This window comes from Cornus florida, unplaced genomic scaffold (genome assembly GCF_030987335.1).
Source record: "Cornus florida cultivar Cherokee Brave unplaced genomic scaffold, ASM3098733v1 CherokeeBrave_3.0.0_Hap2_Chr04, whole genome shotgun sequence".
Taxonomy (NCBI): Eukaryota; Viridiplantae; Streptophyta; class Magnoliopsida; order Cornales; family Cornaceae; genus Cornus; species Cornus florida.
This window is the reverse complement of record NW_026775574.1, coordinates 38,622,239-38,644,625: the sequence shown is the minus strand read 5'-3', so window position 1 is coordinate 38,644,625 and position 22,387 is coordinate 38,622,239. Positions and strand designations below refer to the sequence as shown.

The 22,387-nt window shown below is 36.9% G+C and overlaps 1 protein-coding gene across 1 annotated transcript; it reads left to right on the top strand.

Annotated features, from left to right (window-relative positions):
• Window positions 1-1,845: 1,845 nt before the first annotated feature.
• On the top strand, window positions 1,846-3,511 carry LOC132304916 (uncharacterized). Its single transcript, XM_059802615.1, has 4 exons — window positions 1,846-1,947; window positions 2,059-2,136; window positions 2,927-3,221; window positions 3,264-3,511. The coding sequence occupies exons 1-4, from the start codon at window positions 1,846-1,848 to the stop codon at window positions 3,509-3,511; spliced, it is 723 nt and encodes a 240-aa protein (XP_059658598.1).
• Window positions 3,512-22,387: the final 18,876 nt, after the last annotated feature.

The window sequence follows — 22,387 nt, the reverse complement described above, 5'->3', positions numbered from 1 at the left end:
GAATACACCCTTGTGATGGTCTATGTTTGGTTCACATTATACTTGAAACTATAGGGTATGCGCATGCACCACATCCTACGAGTTACTTGATTACTCACCCTAGTTTTTTGGGTTATTTTACAGGTAAATAAACTTTGTTTTGGGATGCATCACATCCTTAAGTTGCTTTGAAGTCTTAATGTAGTTTGTTGTATTTTTGAAAACATGCAAGTGTTAGCATGTAGTATCATTTTGGTGTAAAATGCTATTTTTGTTTTGAAATATGTAATATGTACCTAAGTACACTTTTTGATGCTTAAATAACATGTATGTAATGAGGCCAAGGGCCAAGCATGTTTAATTTATCACTTGTAGCCATTTGGTACCATCTTTTACTTTAAGAATGTATTTAAACAAACTTTGGAGGTTTAGCATATGAGATTTTTGTAAATGATGTGTATGAGGCCATGAGCCATTGTTTTACATATAAATAATTCATATTAAGGTTATTGGCATTTCCATACATCCATATCTCATTAGAAACCAGTATTAAACATTCAATTTTGAACCAAATTATCATGGGATTCAAAGTATAGGTTGAACCTTAACACCTTGGGCTTACAACAGGCCTTACAGCAGCTTTTCGAGGAGTTTCGGTCGACCGAAACTCTATTTCGGTCGACTGATGTCCTCAAATCGGTCTATTGAACCAACTAACCTTTAAAAACATGTCTTCAGAAAGTATTCTGTCTAGTTCGGTCGTCCGAAACTTTATTTCGGTCGACCGAAACTCCCTTCATACGCCTGTCTTCCAGATTTTGTTCCAGCACTGAAGTTGCAACTTCAAACGATCATAACTTCTTCGTTTCAAACCCAAATGGGGTGATTCTTAAGCCTAAACTCAAGGATTTTGAGTCAACTTTCCAATGGTACATATGCCATTCTTAGATTCGAATCACAGTTGGAGTTGTTAATGTTTTAGTGGGACAGTATCAGTTTTCGCTTAAATCGTGAAAAGGGCATTTTGTGGGATTCTTGGCCAATGTTTGTAGAACCTCTTAGAATGTTGTGAAATGATTAGATTAAGTTGTATTTAACTTATTTGACTTGTATATCAAATTTCCCTTCTCAATTGTAAATTGACCATTTTGCCATTGATTGACGAATTTTACCCGTTTTGACTCCTAATTCTTTTTTTGCTCTCTTTAACTTCCGTGGCTTCATGGAATGTCACGTTGGTGTCTTAGAGATAATTTATATCTCAAGGGACTTTAGTTTCATCTTTTGCCTCCGTATTTTGAATTCGTTATTGGGTTAACTTTCAGGTTATCACTGTCGCACCGGGTTGAAAAACTTGGGTCACGACATTGTATGAAATTAACTTGTAATGTAATAATAGAGTCCATTTAGGCGATGTTTCGTCAGCATATGGCAGGGATGCAGATTCCGATACTGGCACCAACACCGGCACCAGTTGCTAATGAGGCATTGGACTACTTCATGAAGTTACAGCGGGTTAAGATCAACCAGTTTGTAGGGGGTATGGATCCGCTTGCTTCAGAGGCATGGCTTGATCTCATGGTACGCAAGCTAGATAGCATGGCAGTACCTACGGACCGATTAAGGATCTCCTTAACTGCCTCTATGTTCATGGGAGATGTCGATATTTAGTGGAGGTCCATAACCAATATCCACGATGTAGAGGTGATGACATGGGAGGAGTTCAGGACATTGTTCTTTGACCGTTTCTTTCTGAGGGCTATGAGGTAGGACATGAAAGTGCAGTTCACAGGTCTCTATCAGGGTAGGATGAGTGTCATTGAGTATGAGACACACTTCACTTCTCTTTCCCGCTATGTACCGGAGATGGTAGCTACCAAAGAGCTCAGGGCGATGAAGTTTCAGGATGGGTTACATCTTGATATTAGGCCAAGGATTTTAGTATTGGAATTAAGGACCTACGGGGAGGTAGTGCAGAAAGCTATGTTGGTGGAGGCAGAGGACCGAGATCAGCTCAGGATCAAGGGTTCATATAAGCAGTCTCGTGGAGAGGCTTCATAAGTATCTATTGGGGGTCAGTGGAAGAAGGCTAAGGCCGGGGACAGTTCACGTACTCAGGGACAGTCACAGCAGGCTCGGTCTGTACCTGCAGTTCCAGTATCTTCAGGGTCAACCCGAGGAGTGATTTGTCACCACTGTCATCAGCCGGGGCATATCAAGCCTCGTTGCCCACAACTTCAGCCACAGGCCAGTCAGTCACAGGCTAGTAAGCCTACAGCTTCGATGAAAGGGGTTCACGGAGCTTGTCATTATTGCAAGCAACTAGGTCACTTCAGGAAAGAGTGTCCGGAATTGCAAGGTGGGACACAGAGTGGTATAGGTTCACAGGTCGCACCGGCACAGTCAGTAGTTGTGTAGTCAGGTTTTAGGATGCCAGGCACCACAGTCAATAGTGCCACCAGTTGGTTTATATTCGGTCAGAGGCTCTACGCCTACTGCTTCCGGACATCAGTCAGGCCATTAGGGCAGTTCATAGCAGTCGGGGGCTCAGGGACGACTTACGCACTGCCATAGGCCGATACCTCTACTGGGACTTCTACAGTTCGAGGTATCTTTCCAGTTTTCAGTTCTTGGGCTAGAGTTCTTGTTGACACATGTGATACCCCTCAATTCTAGAGCTATGGGTGATCAAGTCCGAGCACAGAATACAAGGGATACCAAACAATTAATATTTAAACAAGCATTTGAATACAAAAAGAACAATAAAGAATTAAATAAATTAAAAAAGTAAACAATTAGCCAAGAAATCAACTAAATAATTAAATGTAATTAAAATAATTTTTTTTTTAAAATACCGAGACTATCTTTTTAAAATCAGGGGTATTACAACACAGGTGCATAACATTCATTCATATCTATTTCATTTGCATATTCATTGGGTCTGGAGGTCACGCAGTGGGATGGTTTCTTTTGTGTTGACACACCAGTTGGGGGTCCAGTGTTTTTGGAGCGTGTTTGTCAGGGTTATGCTATCGAGATAGCTGGACGGACTTTAGAGTTCAATTTCATTGTTTTTGACATGACGGGCTTTGACATCATTCTTGGGATGGATTGGATATCCTTCTTTCGTGCTACAATCGATTGCTTCCGCGGGAGGGTGACTGTTTGCACTCCCAAAGGAGATTTCTTTCACTTCGTGGGAGATCGGAGTGATTCCCACTTGATGATGATTTTCAGTATCGGTGACTGAAGTCGCCACAGGTCCTACTTGGCTATCCTATTAGCTGACGAGGAAAGCAGTTCAGGTAGCGTTTACTTAGCAGTTGTTGTGGAGTTCTTGGATATTTTTCCGGAGGAGTTGACGGAGCTTCCTTCTCTTCGGGAATTTGTCTTTGCCATCGATGTCATTCCTGGTACTGCTCCTATCTCTATGGCACCGTACTGTATGGCATCGGCAGAGCTTGACGAGCTGAAGGCTCAATCAGATGATTTAAAAGCTAAAGGCTTTATTCGTCCTAGTGCTTCACCCTAGGAAACACCAGTTCTTTTTGCAAAGAAGAAGATGGGTCTTTAAGACTTTGCATTGATTATCGCAAGCTGAACCACGTCACAATTAAAAACATGTATCCTTTGCCTAGGATTGATGACTTGTTTGATCAGTTGAATGGAGCCACTTGTTTTTCAAAGATTGATTTAAGATCAGGTTACTATCAGTTGAGGGTTAAGAATGAGGATATATCCAAGACCGCTTTTCGTACACGGTATGGCCATTATGAGTTTCTGGTGATGCCATTTGGTTTGACTAATGCTCCAGCAGCTTTTATGGACTTGATGAACCGTGTATTTAGTGACCATCTTGATCAGTTCGTTGTGGTTTTCGTTGATGACATTCTCATATACTCAGCTTTGGTGGAGGAACATGAGCATCATTTGAGGACAGTGTTGCAGATCCTTAGGGATAATCAGTTGTATGTCAAGTTTGAGAAATGTGAATTTTGGCTATCAGAAGTGAAGTTCCTTGGACATGTTGTGTTTAGGGGGCGGAGTTGCAGTAAATCCGTCAAAGATTGAATCGGTGATGGATTGGGAATGTCCGAAGACAGTGTTTGAGATTCAGAGTTTTCTTGGCCTAGCCGGCTATTACCGGAGATTTATTCGGGATTTCTCTAGTCTAGTGGCACCTATGACTCGACTTACCCGCAAGGGGGTCAAGTTCGTATGGAACGAGGCCTGTGAGTTTGCTTTTCAGGAGTTAAAGGTCAGGTTGACATCAGCTCCAGTGTTGATCATTCCTGAATGTGGGTTGGGTTATGCGATCTTTTATGATGCTTCGCGGGAAGGTTTGGGTTGTGTCTTGATACAGACAAAACGGGTGGTTGCTTATGGGTCTCGACAGTTGAAGACTCACAAGTTGAACTATTCGACACGTGATTTAGAGTTAGCAACAGTTATCTTTGCCCTGAAGGGGTGGAGACACTATTTGTACGGAGAGAAGTTTGAGGTTTTCTCCTATTACAAGAGTCTCAAGCATCTCTTCTCTCACAAGGATTTGAACTTGAGACAGCGCAGATGGGTTGAGTTCATGGAGGATTATGACTTTGAGTTACAGTATCATCCGGGTAAGGCCAATGTAGTGGCCAATGCATTAAGCAGGAAGTCACGGGGGACTTTTGCTAGCATTTCCATTCACAGATGGAAGATGCTAGAAGAACTTGCAGATCTTGGTTTACAGTCTTATGAGGATGTCTCACCGGCTATTTTGTTTAGTCTTGTGGCTCAACTGGCTCTTGTTAGCAGAGTCATTGAGGCATAGTTGGAGGATGGGGAGATGAAGGCCATCCATGTTCAGATTTTAGGTGGTGAGAATGTAGAGGGTTGGACCTTACATTTAGACAGTGGTCTCAGGTACAAGGGGATGATGTTCGTTCCTTTGTCTTGTCTTGAAGACGTTCTTAGGGATTTTTACCACTCTCGACTCGCAGTTCATCCTGGTGGTACGAAGATGTATCACAATTTGTGGCGACAGTTTTGGTGGCAGGGCATGAAACTGGACGTTTCACAGTTTGTGGCTCGATGCCTTACTTGTCAGCAAGTGAAGGCAGAACATCAGAGATCGGTAGGATTATTACAACCATTACCAGTAGCTGAGTGGAAATGGGAGCACATCACTATGGATTTCATAGCAGGACCTCTGAGGTCTCAGGTAGGGAATGATTCCGTTTGGGTTATAGTTAACAGGTTGACTAAGATGGCTCACTTCTTGCCCATAGCAGTGATAGACAGTGCAGAGAGACTGAGTGGACTATATGTGAGGCAGATTGTCAGGCTTTACGGGGTTCCTGTATCCATTATTTTGGATAGGGATCCGTGATTCACGTCTCATTTTTGGCAGAGTTTTCAGGAGGCTCTTGATACGGGGCTTCACTTCAGCACGACATTCCATCCTCAGACTGATGGTCAGTCGAAGTGCACCATTCAAATATTGGAGGATATGCTACGGGCTTGTATCTTGGATTTCGGTGGTAGTTGGGAGGACTACTTACCTTTAGTTGAGTTTACTTACAACAATAGTTACCAAACCATTATTGGCATGGCACCTTTTGAGGCGTTGTATGGCAGACCTTGTAGATCTCCAGTGTGTTGGACCGAGGTTGGTGATACCGTTGCCTTGGGTCCCAACATTGTCATTGAAACTATAGAGAAAATTAAGTTGATTCAGCAGCGGTTGGCTACCGCACAGAGCAGATAGAAGAGTTATGTTGGTAGGAGGAGGCGATCCTTGTCTTTTGAGGTAGGGGACCATGTCTTTCTTAAGATTTCTCCTCTCAAGGGACTTCTGAGATTTCGCCAAATTGGCAAGTTGTCTCCTAGATTCATTGAACCATTTGAGATATTGGAGCGCGTCGGTGAAGTTGCTTATCGTTTAGCTTTACCGCCAGACCTAGATAGGGTTCATGACATCTTTCATGTTTCTATGCTGATGAAGTACAAGCCAGATCCATCACATGTTTTACGATGGACAGATGTCATTGTTGATAAGGATGTGACCTACGAGGAAGGTCCAGTCCAGATTCTTGATTCACGAGAGCAGGTCTTGCGAACCAAGACCATTCCATTGGTTAAGGTCTTGTGGAGACACCACGGCGTTGAGGATGCTACCTGGGAGTTTGAGCAGGAGGTTCACTCTCGGTACCCCTATTTGTTCTCTCTTACAGGTACGACTCAATTTCGGGGACGAAATCCCTTTTAAGGAGGGTAGGTTGAAATGACCCGGTCATTTCCCTTCTTTTCTTTTTTCGGTAAATTTCTTTTTTTTGTCTTTTCCCTATTTCGTCCTTTTGTCATTTTTCATTTTTCCTTGCATAAACTCACGTTTTGTGCTCGGATTTGATTCCGGCTTTGCATACATCCATGATATTTCATTTCTATGATATCTACATTTTCACTTTTGTAAAAAAGCATGTTAAATGTTTACTTTTCTTGTAAAGGGCATAAATGCGTAACTTTTGGTAAATACTCTAAACTTGAGGGGTTTTGCGTAATTAAATAAAGTAATTATTTTTCGTCTTAGGGACCATTTTGTAATTTAATTTGGAAGATATTTTAAAAAAGGACCTTTTTGCAATTTTCAAAAAATGTGACAAGTGTCACATTCCTAAGATGCCACTTGTTGATATTGTGGAGGAACCACTTGGAGGCTTAATCTTATGACACATGGAGGGTGGAGATTCACCCATTTGTTGGCCTAGGATTAGAGCACTTGTTGGCATGGATGGTTGACAAGTGTAGGCTCAATGTTAAGTCTTGGAAGTTTACATAGGATGGTGACAAATGTAGGCTTCACAATTGGTCTTGCATTAGTGTGTGTGTGAGAGATAGTATAAGAACACCTAGTGAGTGGAGAATCCCACCATTTTAGCTTAGGGTTTACACCTTTGTTTCATTTTATTTCTTTCCTCTCAAGAACCCTAACTTAGTCACCATTGGAGAAAAGTTTGTTTAATAGTTTTCTTCTTCATTTTGGCCTCCTTCCACTCACCTTAGAACCAAAAACTTGGAATACTTTATCTTCGTCTCATTCTCCTCTATAACACCCTAGTTTGGTTTTTCATTTTAAGCTTAGTTGCTTTGGATTATAAAGATTCAATTCTCTATTGAGGTAGGGGTGGTTGTATGTTTATCCTCTTTGGGTTATATATATATTGGAGCTTGATATATATTGATTACATGCCTTTTTAAATTCTTATACTAGCATGTAAATAGAGATTTTATATGCTTGACTTATGATTTGTGGATTAAAGCATGTATGTGACTATTAAATTGTATAGGAATGTTATTGTCTAATAAATTGCCTAATACTTATGATTCCATTGAGGTTTTATTATGAATATCTTGAGATTACATTTATGATATTAAGTAATATAAATTTCATTGAAAGCTTAGTATGAAAATCTTGTGTGTGGCACTTATAATTACTTGTAGGTAGATTACTATATTTCATGATTTGCAATTATGGCCTACATTGATAGTAAATTGATATAACATGATGTGTAGTATCATTAACTTGCCACTTTAGACATGTAACCTTAAGACATGGGTTATGTGGTTTTACCCTACTTGTGCTTGTTAGGTAGTTTCATGCATTGAGATTGCATAAATGTCATGAACTTGTTGATTTTTGGAAGTTTGTAAGGATATGAAATGTTTGATAGCTAGGGTTTGGCTCTAGTACAGAGGATAGGAATTCTCCTAAGTCATAGTGCGCACTAGGAGTACCTTGTGGGTCGTAATTACCCAAAATAACTTGTATGTTTTCGTGGTCACATATCCTAGTCTTTCCATTATTTGATTTCGTATTACTTTCCAAGTTGTAAATCATGGATTTCTTGTAGCTTATGATTTGGTAATCTTAGTTATAATGTGGTTAGTGTACTTGTCTTGTATACTTGGATGCTACGTGTTTATCATTTCAAACATTTGTGTAGCTTGAGACGATCCTTTAGAGTACCATGGAAACATAGACGTTAGGTGGAATGCACCCTTGTGATGGTCTATGTTTGGTTCACATTATACTTGAGACTATAGGGTATGCGCATGCACCACATCCTACAAGTAACTTGATTACTCACCCTAGTTGTTTGGGTTATTTTGCAGGTAAAAAAACTTTGTTTTGGGATGCATCACATCCTTAAGTTGCTTTGAAGTCTTAATGTAGTTTGTTGTATTTTTTAAAACATGCGAGTGTTAGCATGTAGTATCATTTTGGTGTAAAATGCTATTTTTGTTTTGAAATATGTAATGTGTACCTAAGTACACTTTTTGATGCTTAAATAACATGTATGTAATAAGGCCAGAGGCCAAGCATGTTTAATTTATCACTTATAGCCATTTGGTACCATCTTTTGCTTTAAGAATGTATTTAAACAAACTTTGGAGGTTTAGCATATGAGATTTTTGTAAATGATATGTATGAGGCCATGAGCCGTTGTTTTATGTATAAATAATTCATATTAAGGTTATTGGCATGTCCACACATCCATATCTCATTAGAAACCAGTATTAAACATTCAATTTTGAACCAAATCATCATGGGATTCAAAGTATAGGTTGAACCTTAACACCATGGGCTTACAACAGGCCTTACAGTAGCTTTTCAAGGAGTTTCGGTTGACCGAAACTCTATTTCGGTCGACCGATGTCCTTAAATCGTTCTACTGAACCAACCAACCTTTAAAAACATGTCTTCAGAAAGTATTTTGTCCAGTTCAGTCGTCCGAAACATTATTTCGATCGACCAAAACTCCCCTCATACGTCTGTCTTCCAGATTTTGTTCCAGCACTGAAGTTTCAACTTCAAACGATCATAACTTCTTCATTTCAAACCCAAATGGGGTGATTCTTGAGCCTAAACTCAATGATTTTGATTCTGATTTCCAATGGTACCTATGCCATTCTTAGATTCAAATCACAGTTGGAGTTGTTAATGTTTTCGTGGGACAATGTCAGTTTTCGCTTAAACCGGGAAAGGGTATTTTGTGGGATTCTTGGCCAATGTTCTTGAAAACTCTTAGAATGTTGTGAAATGATTATATTAGATTGTATTTACCTTATTTGACTTGTATAGAGTCAAATTTCCCTTCTCAATTGTAAATTAACCATTTTGCCATTGATTGACGAATTTTGCCCGTTTTGACTCCTAATTCTTTTTTTGCTCTCTTTAACTTCTGTGGCTTCATGGGATGTCACGTTGGTGTCTTAGGGATGATTTATATCTCAAGGGACTTTAGTTTCATCTTTTGCCTCCGCATTTTGAATCCGTTATCGGGTTAACGGGTTGAAAAACTTGGGTCACGACATTGCATGAAATCAACTTGTAATGTAATAATAGAATAGGCCTTGGTATGTACTTTAACCTATGTTAAATTTGAGAGCATTTGGATGATTTTAAAAATCTAGAGATTTTAATTAAAAGAATTAATTAAAATCTATTTATTGGTTCCATTGGCTTAATTATATTTTAACTAGATATTTGTAATGACTAAGACTTGTTTACTAGTATATATTAATTTGGGACCATTTGGAGTTGCTTTAAAATCTAGAGATATAACTATCATGATTTAATTAAATTTCTACTTGATTGTTCCAATAACCTAATTAAGTTTTTGAATAAATATATGTAATGAACATGCTATGTTGTTTAACATATATTAATTTGGGATTATTTGGTTGAGATTTGAAGCCTAGAGAAATTAATTAGTTTATTTAATTAATTTCTGTTTCCATAATATTAATGATTTAATCATGTGTTTGACATTGGTTGTAAATTTAAATCATGATTTTGGATTTGTAATGGATACATGAGTTTACATTTTCAATATTAAATGATATTGTTATAGCGTGTAACGAATCGCACACTGAAGATTCGACTTGTGATGTTATTATAGTGTGTAACGAATCGCACTCTGAAGATTCGACATTTGTTATGCTATAGTTGTTGTGGACTTAGAGAATGTGTTGTGTGATTTTAACCTATTTGTGCATGGAAGGTGGTTTCGTGCATAATTTAATTCGTGTATAAGTTGTGAACTTATTTATTGATTTTGAAGGAGTCACTTAGGACATTGTTACAAAGACATGGCTAGAGTTGGGTTCTAGTGCGGGAGGTACGAGTTCTCCTTATTTTAGAGTGCGCACTAGGGTGGTATTCACAGCGGGTTAGTGCCTGGAATAACCGTTTAGGTCTTGGTTTTACTCTGAGATTTGATGTCCAAGTCTTCTACTATTTGATTTCGCATTCAATTCCAAGTTGACAGCCAATGTTTAATTGTGACTTATGGTATTGGTTATTGGCAATTTAATGTTGTTAAGTACATTTATGCATCATGAATTTTAATGAATCATTGCAAATTTTGATGTTGTTAAGTACATTTATGCTATATTATTCAAATGTAACTTAGAATGATCTTATAGATTCATTTGGAACATAGACGTTAGGTGGCATGACCCACTTTAGTTGTTTTTGCACTTTAGATTTCAAGTTGATAACTTTGAGAATCTATATCTTGTTGCCTTGTATAACATGCTTCTATGTTATTTAAATTACATAAATGATGTGATTTATGCTAGAAATGATTTAAGGTAGCTTAGAATGCTCCTTGGGTCTCACACTTGACATAGACGTTAGGTGGCATAACCTTTTGAATTGTTTCACATTAATGTGATAATCTTGTAAAATGTTAGGTCTTTGCATGCTCATCTCCTACGAGTAGCTTTATGTTACTCACCCCAAAGTTACCGGGGACATTTTTCAGGTACAGAATTCAAGATTTGAGGATTTGCATTTGCTTGGGTGATTTGTAGACTTGAAGGTTTCAATTCTTGTAAAGGTTGGCTTGAAATGCCACTTGTAGCCTTAGATGTCAAATTGTGTGTATTTGATTCTACGCATGTAATATGTACATAAGTACACTCTTTACAATGTATTTGACATGTATGATATGAGGCCATTGGCCAATGACATCTAATTTGTAATCAATGCATTTTCACTTTCAAGGGTTATTATGGAAATAATGAAAAATGGCAAGTCATTGCTTCACCATTGTTGCATCGGGTTTGAGAATTCTATTTTTATTCTTTCATAGGGTCTCATTATTCATGTATGAAGTGCGGCCAATGGACAAACGGTAATTTGAAATCATTTGTTAATTTTGGTTTTCAAATTTTCCACTTCTTATTCATTTAAATCATTTTTGGCCGTTGATAGGTCATATTTTGCATCGGCGGTATTTTTAAGTCGTGGGCCATTGTAGCACGTCCTAATAGGTAAGTTACGTTTGCATACATGATCGTTTTCAAGAAAAACCTCTTCCTTGGTGATTTGAGCCTTCTATGGACTCATTATATATATATATATATATATATATATATATATATTTGCATAATCTGGTTTAAGGGTATTTTGGGGTTTTCCTTCAGGAAATAAATCCCGACCTTGAGATGGTCACTTAGAAAACGTGATTTTAGAGGGAGTTTCTTCTTCATGTTTTTCCAAAAAATATCGTCTTGATACCGGAAATCCCTTGCGCATTTCAGTTTTTTGTTTTTCATTTTAGCAATTTTTTAACCCTCTTGACCAGATTTTTCTTGGGGGCATTTTTGTCATTTTTACTTATTTTCCAATGTTGGTTTTTGACCATGGTTAATCAGAAAATATGATTTTAGGGGTGTATTTCTTCTTTGTGTTTTTCAGAAAACCTCATCTTGGCGCTCAAAAACCCATTTTTTCTTGAAAAACCCTTGTTATCATCTTTTTGCTTATCTGTAGTACAAGTGTATGGGTGGTTGGATCTCGTAACCGGTTACATGTGCTTGGGCAGAATGTCGTCACCTCAGTTTTTGCCTTATAACCGGTTAGGAAAGTCTCCTAACCGGTTAGATGGTCTTGGTTTGACTCCTTTTGACCTTTTTACCATTTTTCTTCCGTTAGCCATATCTTCTTCGTCCGGACTCCGAATCAAGTGATTCTTAAGTCTAAGTTTATTAATTTTTCATTTTCTTTCCAATGGTGTGCACGGTGACACCCACTTTCATTTCTGAAATGACTTTTTTTCCCCTAGGTTCATTCTTGTCCGTTTTTGAAACGTCGCTTCCGCATTTATTTACTTTGGGTTCCATGACCTCATTGAGGGTCATATTGGTGTCTTAGAGACGTGTTGTTTCTATAGAGACCGTTGTTTTATCTTTTGCTTCTGCATTCTTGATTCATTATCGGATCTAAGTTCGGTTCATCATAGGACGCACTGACCTAAAAACCAGGGCCGTCACATATCTTATCTAAATTCTCTGCCTCCTCCAACGTGAATAGGGTTTCTAAACCCTTTGGCAGACAATATATATATATATATATATACACGCACACACTAACTACTTCTAATCCTATTCCAATTATAATTACCTTAATAACTTAATAAAAGAAAAAGGAAAGAAAAATAACAATTGTGACGGCCTAAGATTTTCAACCCAGTGCATTTGTGATGAACCGAAAAATGATCCGATAATGGATCCGAAATGCGGAAGCTAAAACAAGAATGAAAGGTCAATTAGTACCCTATAGCACCAATGACAACTAAAAGGACAAGATCTAGTTCAAACTAGACCTAATACACTAAAAATGGCTTGACCGATGTAAACAAAGTCTTTATACAAACAACAAATGGAGCGAATATGCCTGAGCAACAGACCAACCAAAGCTCACAAGACAGCTCCATTTCGGTCGACCGAAATGGAGCTTCGGTATGCCGAAATGGGCCAGAAAGAAGAAGGAAAAGAACCTTTACTTCGGTCGACCGAAATGACCAACCGATCGACTGAAATAAGCCTCTACAGTGAAAGGGCTATTGGAAATGGAGTTTTACTGTTCAATTGAAGTTCGAGGAGGTTCGGTCAACCGAAACAACCCACGAGTCGACCGAAATAGATTGAAATACTGAGAATGAACCTGCTATGCACAATTTCTGAAAATGGACTTTAAGTCTCATTTGAATCCCCCATTTCATGATTAAACTTCATTAAATGCTACCTTATGATGATGTGAGCATGCACGCAAATGTAAAATGACATTTTAATCATGCTACAATGGCCTATGGCCTTATTACAGTTCATTTACAACATTTGACATGTTAACCTCTAAGTTAGAAAGATTACATTTCATAAGTAAAACCAAACATGCCAACACTCGCATGTGAACAAGAAAGCTTCTAAAGAAACTTTAACTCTGCCATTCACCCAAAGCAAGTGCAAAACTCCAATCTCGTGTCCTGTACTTGATATATGCCCCAGTATCGTAGAGGTGAGTAACATAAAGCTACTCGTAGGAAATGAGCATGCATAGACCTACGTTTTACAATTTCATCACCTTAAGGTGAAACATGTTAAAGGGGCTCATGCCACCTAACGTCTATGTCGAGATGAGACTCCGAGAGCATCCTAAGCTACCCTAGATCATTTCTAGCATAAAACACATCCTTTATGCAAATTCAACAATACAAGAGCATGCTACACATAGCAACAAGATATAACATGCTTACACAAAGCAACTAGATAGAAACATGCTTACACAAAGCAACTAGATATAGATTCTCAAAGTTATCAACTTGAAATCTAAATGCTAAATCAACTAAATATAGCAATCTAGTATAATTAGAATATCTAATGCCACACATCAAGACATAGATTCTCTAAGTTATCAACTAGAAATCTAAAAGTGTGGAATCAACTAAATATAACAATTTAGTATAGATGTATTTAACAACATCAAATCGCCGATTGCCAAAACCACAAGTCACAATGTAAACATGATTGTAAACTTGGAATTGAATGCGAAAACAAATAGTGGAAGATTTGGACATCAAAGCTCGGATTTCCGTCGAGACAAGGCAAATTTGGAGCTACTAACCCCCAGGCAGCCTACCCAACGTGCAAACTTCTTAGGGCTAATTTGGAGCTACTAACCCCTAGGCAGCCTACCCAACGCGCAAACTTTTGACTTAGAGGACTCACGTCCCCGTACTAGAGCCAAACTCTAGCCATCTGACAAAACAATGTCCCAAGTGATTCCAAAATAAGCCAAATAAGTTCACTACTTATATATGATTTATATAATGCACGAAGTCACCTTCCATGCACAAGTAGATTGTAACCACATAATACATGCTCTAAATCCACAACTACTATAGGATGACAACGTCGAATCTTCAGAGTGCGATTCGTTACACGCTATAACAATATAACCCAATATTGAAAACACAAACTCATAAATTCATTATAAGTCAAAAGTCATGCTTTAAACATACTATCAATGTCAAATACATGAGTTAATCAATAATACAATAGAAATGAAATTTAATCAATAAACTAATTAAATTCCCTAGGTTTTAAATCTCAATCAAATGGCCTCCAATTAATACATGATAAACAATATAGCATGGTCATTACATACACCACATCAAAACTCGATTAAGCCATAAGAACAATAAAGTGGAATTTAATTAAATCATGATAATCAAATCCCTAACTTCTAAAATAACATCAAATGGTTCCAAATTAACATATGCTAGAACATAAGTCATAGTTATCACAAATATCAAGTTAAACACTTAATTAGGCCAATGGAACCCTTAATTAGATTTTAATTAAAATCTTTAGATTTTCATACATATCCAAATACTGTCAAATTAAAGTATGTTAAACAACATGCCAAGACATAATTTAAAAGCATATCACAAGTCAATTTCATGCAAGGTACGGCCATGGGATTTAATCTTTCACAAAAGATAAATATTAAATAAAATATGCAATTTTTATTCAATCAAAATCAATTCAATATATGTTAACAAATATATTAAAACATGATTTTCTAGCATGCCACAATTCAAATCAAAGTTATATATCATCATGAATTTTAAATCTTATACAAAGAAATAAAAATTACTAACTTTCTAAATTTGATACAAGTCATACATATAAGTTGGATAATCATGAGAAACACTCAATACAACACATATAAAATCCTAAAACATTTCCTACCTCAATTTGAGATGAAAATCTCAAAAGCCATCAAAATGGAACGGCTCCGAATTCGACGAAACTACTAGGTTTTGTCGGGGACAACGCCGGGAACATAACCCCCATGAAAGCCCCATCAAAATCATAACTTGACCTCAAAACCAAACTCAAAATTTAGCTAGAAATGGGTTCTAATAAGGGTGGAAGAAGCGCGTAATCAACACGAACACAAAACGCAAAGGCTTTACTATGTTTTGACAAAGGAATGAAGCTCAAAAGAGGAGAGAGAAGGTGGTAGCCTCCCTTGGGCTGCCATGGAAGCTTCAAGTCATGCAAGAGAGTGGGGAAGATGAAAAAATAAAATATCTCACCCCCCTTTTATAGAAATCTCAAAAAGTGTCCCGAACGGGCCCCGCCGGGTCTGAAAATGTGAAATTTGAGCTAACGCATTCAAATGGCAAAACTCTGTTAACAAAAAAGATTTAAAATGAGAAAATATGAATAACAGAAGAAACGGAGTCAAAAACTGAGTCCCGAGCAAAAAGTTATGCCCAAAACAAGTTTAGCGCAAATCGGGGCCAAAAACCCTGAAACTGGAAAACATTGACCAGGAGGAAATTCCAAGCGTACACAACTCGACGAAATGTGAAAATGAATCATGTACGAGGATCCAGGCCCAGAACAAGGCATTTAGCAATAACTTTCATTAATTGCACAATGACCCCTCTAAAAAGTGAAAACTGCACAACTGGCCTAGAATGAAAATATCTTCCAAAAATATTTTCTTAAAAACCACTAAAATAAAATATCTTCAAAAGAGATTTATGAAAAACACCCCAAGAAAAGAAAATAATTCCAAAGAACTATGCATCCATGCCCCTATGGACACCGGGAGCAACCCGAGTACTTTCTTACAAAAGTAAAGATACGTATTTCGTGGAAACCACTTAGAATGAAGATATGTGAAATCAAAAACCAACTCCGAATACAAGAAGTGAGGTTATGCCAACAAAGTGACAAACGAGGAAAAGACAAAATAGGGAAAAAGACGAAATAGGGAAAATGACGAAAAGTGAATAGTGTCGAAAAACAAAAAATGTGGAAATGACTCGGTCCTCAAAGGAAGTTGTCAATCCAAGGAAAAGAGTCTCAGGAGTCATTCCAGAGCACTCGAGATGACACTAATCGACAAGAAGCCAAACTTAGAAGGGAAAAGATAACGGAAAATTTTTTATCCGAAAATCCAGGTCATTACAATAATAATATACATATATATGAATCCTCTGCTAAACCAATGTAATATACAAATATGTATATATACAAACTATAACTTATATCTATATATATTATAGTGACTATAAATACATTATTACTAACTATTTATTTTAGTAATAATATATCCTATATAGAGCTGCAGTGACTCCTATGGTTTTCTACTGGTCTTCAGTGTTCTCTATTCTAGCTGCTGTGGTGAACATCATTGAAAGAAGGATGCGAAATTTTGTTTGGGGCCATGATGATAATACTGTGAAATTACATGGTTTATGTTGGTATAAAATCACTTCTCCAAAGTCTGAGGGAGGTTTTGGTTTGAGGAAATTATTGGATATTGATAGAGCTGCCAAATGCTCTTTGGCCTGGGATTTTCTGCTGTCTAAAGATAGATTGTGGGTTGCTTGGTATAAAAATTGTAATCTTAAGAACGCTTCTTACTGGTCTGTGATTCCAAAGGATACTCATTCAGTAATTTGGAAAGGAATTGTTGCAGTGAGAGGGGTGTTGAAGGACAATTGTTCTTATCATATTGGCAATGGTCAACTTATTAAAATGTTTTTGGATCCAAGGTGTAGGGGGCATTTTTTATTTGATCTTTTCAGTTATAGAACCTTAAGATTGGTTTATACTAATAAGCAATTACTCTTAAATAACTTCATTGAGCTTTTTCAGTGGAAGGTTGATGGCCTTCCTACTGAAATTCAACAGCTTCTGCAGCAGTATCGAATTCATGGTGGCGAAGATCAGTTTTTCTGGAATCTTAAACCTTTTTCTTTCAAAGCTGTATGGGAATCTTGTAGGGTGGCTCAACCTGAGGAACATTGGTATTCTATGGTGTGGAATGGAGGAAGACCATGCTGGTTTGGTTTTGGTGTTTTAATTTTACAAAATGCGGTTCTAACTGAGGTTAATTTGCAGAGAAGGGGTATTTCTTTAGCTTATATTTGCTATTTCTATGGTAGGAATTTGGATCATGTGGATCATATGTTCCTTACCTGTGTTTATGCTTGGGAAGTTTGGTGTGGCTTGGCTGATTTGTTCCATTGGAAGGTTCAAAAATTGAGCTGTATCATAGCTTTTGCTAATGATCTGGGACTACAGTTTGCTGTCAATTCTTGTAGGAATAAGGTCTTCAAGGTTGTTTTCACAGCGACACTCTATTATTTATGGAATGAAAGGAATGGCAGATTTCACACGAACATTGTTTGATCCTCTTCCATTTTATTGAAATGTATTGTTTGGGATGTCTTAGATGTTGCAAAGGTTAACCTTTAAGATTTGCTAGGATAGTTAGGAGGTTTTAGGTTGTTGTGGGCATGTCTACACTTCTCTTTACTCCTAAGGGTGTGTTTCAGTGAGATTCCTATCTCACTTTCTCTTTTGTATTTTATTGTTTTATTTATAATTTTTTTTCTTCATTTAGGAAAAAAATATATATATATCCTATATACATATATACCCATATATATATGTACAAATATCCATGGGTAAATATCCGTACCCATCAAACCTCTTATCCAAGTAGTCTATGCGACCCAATTGATTGGTCCATTATTACTATCCATATCCATCATTTTAAACTTAAAAAAAAAAATAATAATAAAGATTAATTAAATAAACTTACAATTAATTCGCATCATTTTAAACTTACAATTAATTCGCATCATTTAAGCATATAATTTAATTAAATAAATAAAACAAATAACACATAGACAAATAGCCAATAAATCAAGTAGCACTTAAATCAATTAAACACATAAATAATTAGCCAAATAATCAATTAAACAATTTAAAATGTAATTAAAATAAATAAATAAAAATCGAGACTATGATTCTCGAACTTAGCATATAACTGGTGTTCATGAAGCGTTTGCAATACTATGCAAAGATATCTTGTATGATCGTCCTACGACTTAAAATAAATCAAAATATCATCAATGAAGATGATAACAAAGTGATCTAAGTAAGCCCTGAAGACTCTGTTCATTAAATCCATGAAGACTGCTGGTGCATTAGTCAATCCGAAAGGTATGACACGAAACTCATAAGAACCATATCTAGTGAGAAACGATGTCCTAGGAACATCCTGCTCCGTAACCCGAAGCTGATGATATCCAGAATGCAGATCAATCTTAGAGAAGTAGGTAGCTCCATTCAACTGATCAAAAAGATCACCAATTCTGGGCAAAAGGTACTTGTTCCGAATAGTTACCTTATCAACTCCCTGTAATCTATACACAAGCGAAGTGAACTATCCTTCTTCTTCACAAACAAAACTAGTGCTCCCCAGGGTGAAGTACTCCTACGAATAAAACCTTGGCTGAGTAATTGTTGAATCTGATCCCTCAGCTCTCGCATCTCCACTGGTGCCATCCTATATAGTGCTCTAGCAATAGACGTAGTACCAGGAGCTAAGTCAATCACAAAGCCTATCTCTCGACTAGGTGACAACCCTGGAATCTCCTGAAAAATATCTGGAAATTCCTGTACAATTAGTATGCTATCCAATGACACTGTAATCTCCTCCTCTATTTCCTCCTCCACATAAAACAAATAAGTGCTAGTAACCCCATTAGAATGCGGCATATCGACGACGTACATATCCTGACCAGGTAGTTAAAACAATAGACCTATCATAATAATTAACTTGGGCATGGTAGTGAGTTAACCAATCCATCCCAAGTATCACATCATAAGTGTGCATGTCCAGGACCAATAGATTGGTCAGAAATCTGAGTCTACCAATATCTAGTATCACAGACCCATCACTCTCATGTAAAATGGCAGTATCACCTAAAGATGTAGATATACCATGAGGTCTATCGCATAATCGCATCGTCATGCCAAATAATGCAACAAAAGATTTAGACATGTAATGACCCAGTCATTTACCTTCCTTTCCTTTTTTTGAAATTTTACAGATAAATTTTTTTCGTTTAATTCTTTTTTCTGAGATCTGTTTCTCATCGTTTAGTGTTATCTCGAGTGCTCAGAATTGGCTTCTGAGACTCTTTCGTGTGGATTGACAACTTCCTTTGAGGACCGAGTCATTTCCGCATTTTCACTTTTCGGGATACTATTCACTTTTGTCATTTTCCCTATTCTGTCTTTTCCCTATTTGCCAGTTTTTGGCACAACCTCACTTTTCATGCTCCGAGTTGGTTTTTGACTTCATGTGTCTTCATCTTCAATGATTTTCTCGAAATACGTATCTTTACTTTTGTAAGAAAGTATTCTAGTTGCTCCCGGTATCCATAGGGGCATGGATGCACAATTCTTCGGAATTATTTTCTTTTCTTGGGGTGTTTTTCGTAAATATCTTTTGAAGATATTTTATTTCAGGGGCATCTAAGAAAATATCTTTTGGAAGATATTTTCATTCTGGGGCAGTTTCGCAGTTAACCCTTTTTATAGGGGCCATTGTGCAATTAACGAAAGTTATTGCAAAATATCTCGTCTGGAGCCTGGATCCTGGTATGGGATTCATTTTCACTTTTTGTTGACTCATAAATTCATAGAATTTCCTTCTGGTCGTTTTTTTTTTCCAGTTTCAGAGTTTTTGGACCCGGTTGCCGCTGAACTTGTTCGGGGCATAACTTTCTGCTCGGGACTCAGTTTTCAATGCCATTTCTTCCGTTATTCATCTTTTCTCATTTTGAATCTTTTTCATTCATGGAGTTTTGCCGTTTGACCGTGTTTGCTCAAAATCCACTTTTCTGGACCCGGCGGGGCCCTTTCGGGGCACTTTTTAAGACTTACTATAAGTAGAAAGTCTTAAAGTGAAAAATCACTTTTTCACTCATCTTCTCCACCTCTTGGCCGGCAGCCATGGGAGCTCCTTGGCTGCCACCCTTTCTCCTTCTCCTCCACTTGATTTCCTTGGTAGAAATCCTTTGGCCTTTACATTTATTGTTCCCCTCGACATGTTCTATCATTCCCCCTTATTAGAATTCATTTCTGACCATTTCTTGAGTTTGGGTTTGAGGTTAAGTTGTGATTTTCATGGGGCTTCCTTCGGATTCATGTAGATCGTGTTGTCCCTGACAAAACCCTTCGGTTTCGGCGAATTCGGAACACTTTTTTTCAATGGGGATTTGAGGTTTTCATCTCAAATTGAGGTAAGGGGGTGTTATAATTTAAATTATTGCTATATTACATGCTTGTGATGCTTATATAACTTGATTACATGCTTGGATGTAAAATCTAGAGATTTTATTATTTATTTTTCTTGTGAATGATTTAATTTTCCCGGTTGTCCATAGCTTTGTTTAATCATGTGGCATGATAGAATATTACTCCTTGATATGTAGATTGACATATATTAAATCTAGATTATTTGGACAAGTAATGAAGATTTTAATTAATATTTATCTTGAATAAAATATTAAATCATGTGGCCTTATCTAGCTTTAAATCAACATATGATAGCATATTATATTAGGCCTTAGCATGCTCTCCAACATAGATTAATTTGAGAGTAATCGGAGAAGTTTTGAAATCTAGTAATATTTAATTAATTAGATTAATTAAATTGCTCCGAGTGTACTATTCACTCCATTGGAATTCCAACTTGATATTCGTGATGTGCATGCCCTATAGTTTCACATATATTAAATCTAGAGTATTTGATTAAATTTTGAAACCTTTCACTTATTATTTTTCTTGTATTAAAGTTTAATACTCAAGGCCGTAACTTGCATGAAATGTACTTGTAATGTGTTCTTAAATCAAGTTATGACATATTGTATAACATATATTAAATTGAGGTCATTTGGATGACTTTCAAAATCTAGAGATTTTAATTAAATGAAATGATTAAGATCCATTCAATGGTTCTATGCACTTGATTAAGTTTCTAACCTTGTATTCATGATTATTTTGATAAGTTCCTTCACGTGTATTACATTGAGCATAATCGGATAAGTTTGAGACTTACACTTACTTGTTTTACTCGTATGGAACTTAGTTCACTTAGTTGTAACTTGTATTCCATGGAACTTTTAGCCTTTCACATGTAACTAGACCCCATGTATCTTGGTTTCATTAATGTACTTAATGAACTTGCATCATTGTCTTGGAATGATTTAATTATCCATGTATTGCTTAGTAAATAATTAAATCATTAATCTTATACTTGTGGTATTTTTGCATCGATGGATTTTATGTGATATATATCATAGTTTGTAGTCTGTGTAGATGCATACTGTGATTTCTTGACATTTCACATGCCATGTTAGTTGAGAACTTAGGGCATGACTTGTATGTTTCCAAAATCTTGATTGTGTATGAAGCGTGTTTAATGCATTACTTGTGTCTTAATGCTATCTTGACTTGCACAACTTGTTAATTTTGGAAACTTGGTGATATCAATCAAGATTGACATGGCTAGGACTTGGTTCTAGTACGGGGGAATGTCCCTCTACACTATAGTGCGTACTTAGGGAAGGTACCCATGGGTTAGTAGCCCTAAAGTGATTCCAAGATTCCGGTTTTCTATAGTACGCACTAGGGGAAAGGTACCCATGGGTTAGTAGCCCTAAAGTGATTTCAAGAGTACGGTTTTAATCCGGGCGATATCTGAGTTTCCACATTAGTTGATTTCACTCTTTAAATTTCAAGTTGTTATTTCTTTAAGATTTAAACTTGTCGTGTATGTGAAATGCTCCAATCTTGTCTCATTGCATAGATTTTATGCTTCATTCGTGATTTAACTCCTTAAATTTCAAGTGTTGTATTCCTTAAAGATTTAAGACTCTTTTCGTGTTGTATAGAAGATTCTATCCTTGTTTAAATGCATAAATATTATGCCTTACTCTTGATATAACTCTTTTCGTGTTTCATGGAACGTTCCATCCTTGTTTAGTTGCATAGATATTATGCCTTGTCATTGATTTCTTGTATTACTTCTATCGTGTTAATTGGAATGCTCTAATCTTGTTAATTGCATAGACATTATGCCTTGTTCTTGATTTCATGTATCACTCCCAATCATGTTAATTGCATTTGATAATGTGATCCTTGTATTCTAGTATCCTTCTTATCGTGTTCTTGGATTATCCCAACTTTGACT

Bases quoted from the DNA above. Each gene is read 5' to 3' on its own strand.
- LOC132304916 (XM_059802615.1), top strand. From the start codon at position 1,846: ATGGTAGCTACCAAAGAGCTCAGGGCGATGAAGTTTCAGGATGGGTTA. The intron at 2,137-2,926 runs GTATCTTCAGGG...TTGGGTCTGGAG, and splicing joins GGTCTGTACCTGCAGTTCCA to GTCACGCAGTGGGATGGTTT. The intron at 3,222-3,263 runs GTGACTGAAGTC...CTATCCTATTAG, and splicing joins GATGATGATTTTCAGTATCG to CTGACGAGGAAAGCAGTTCA.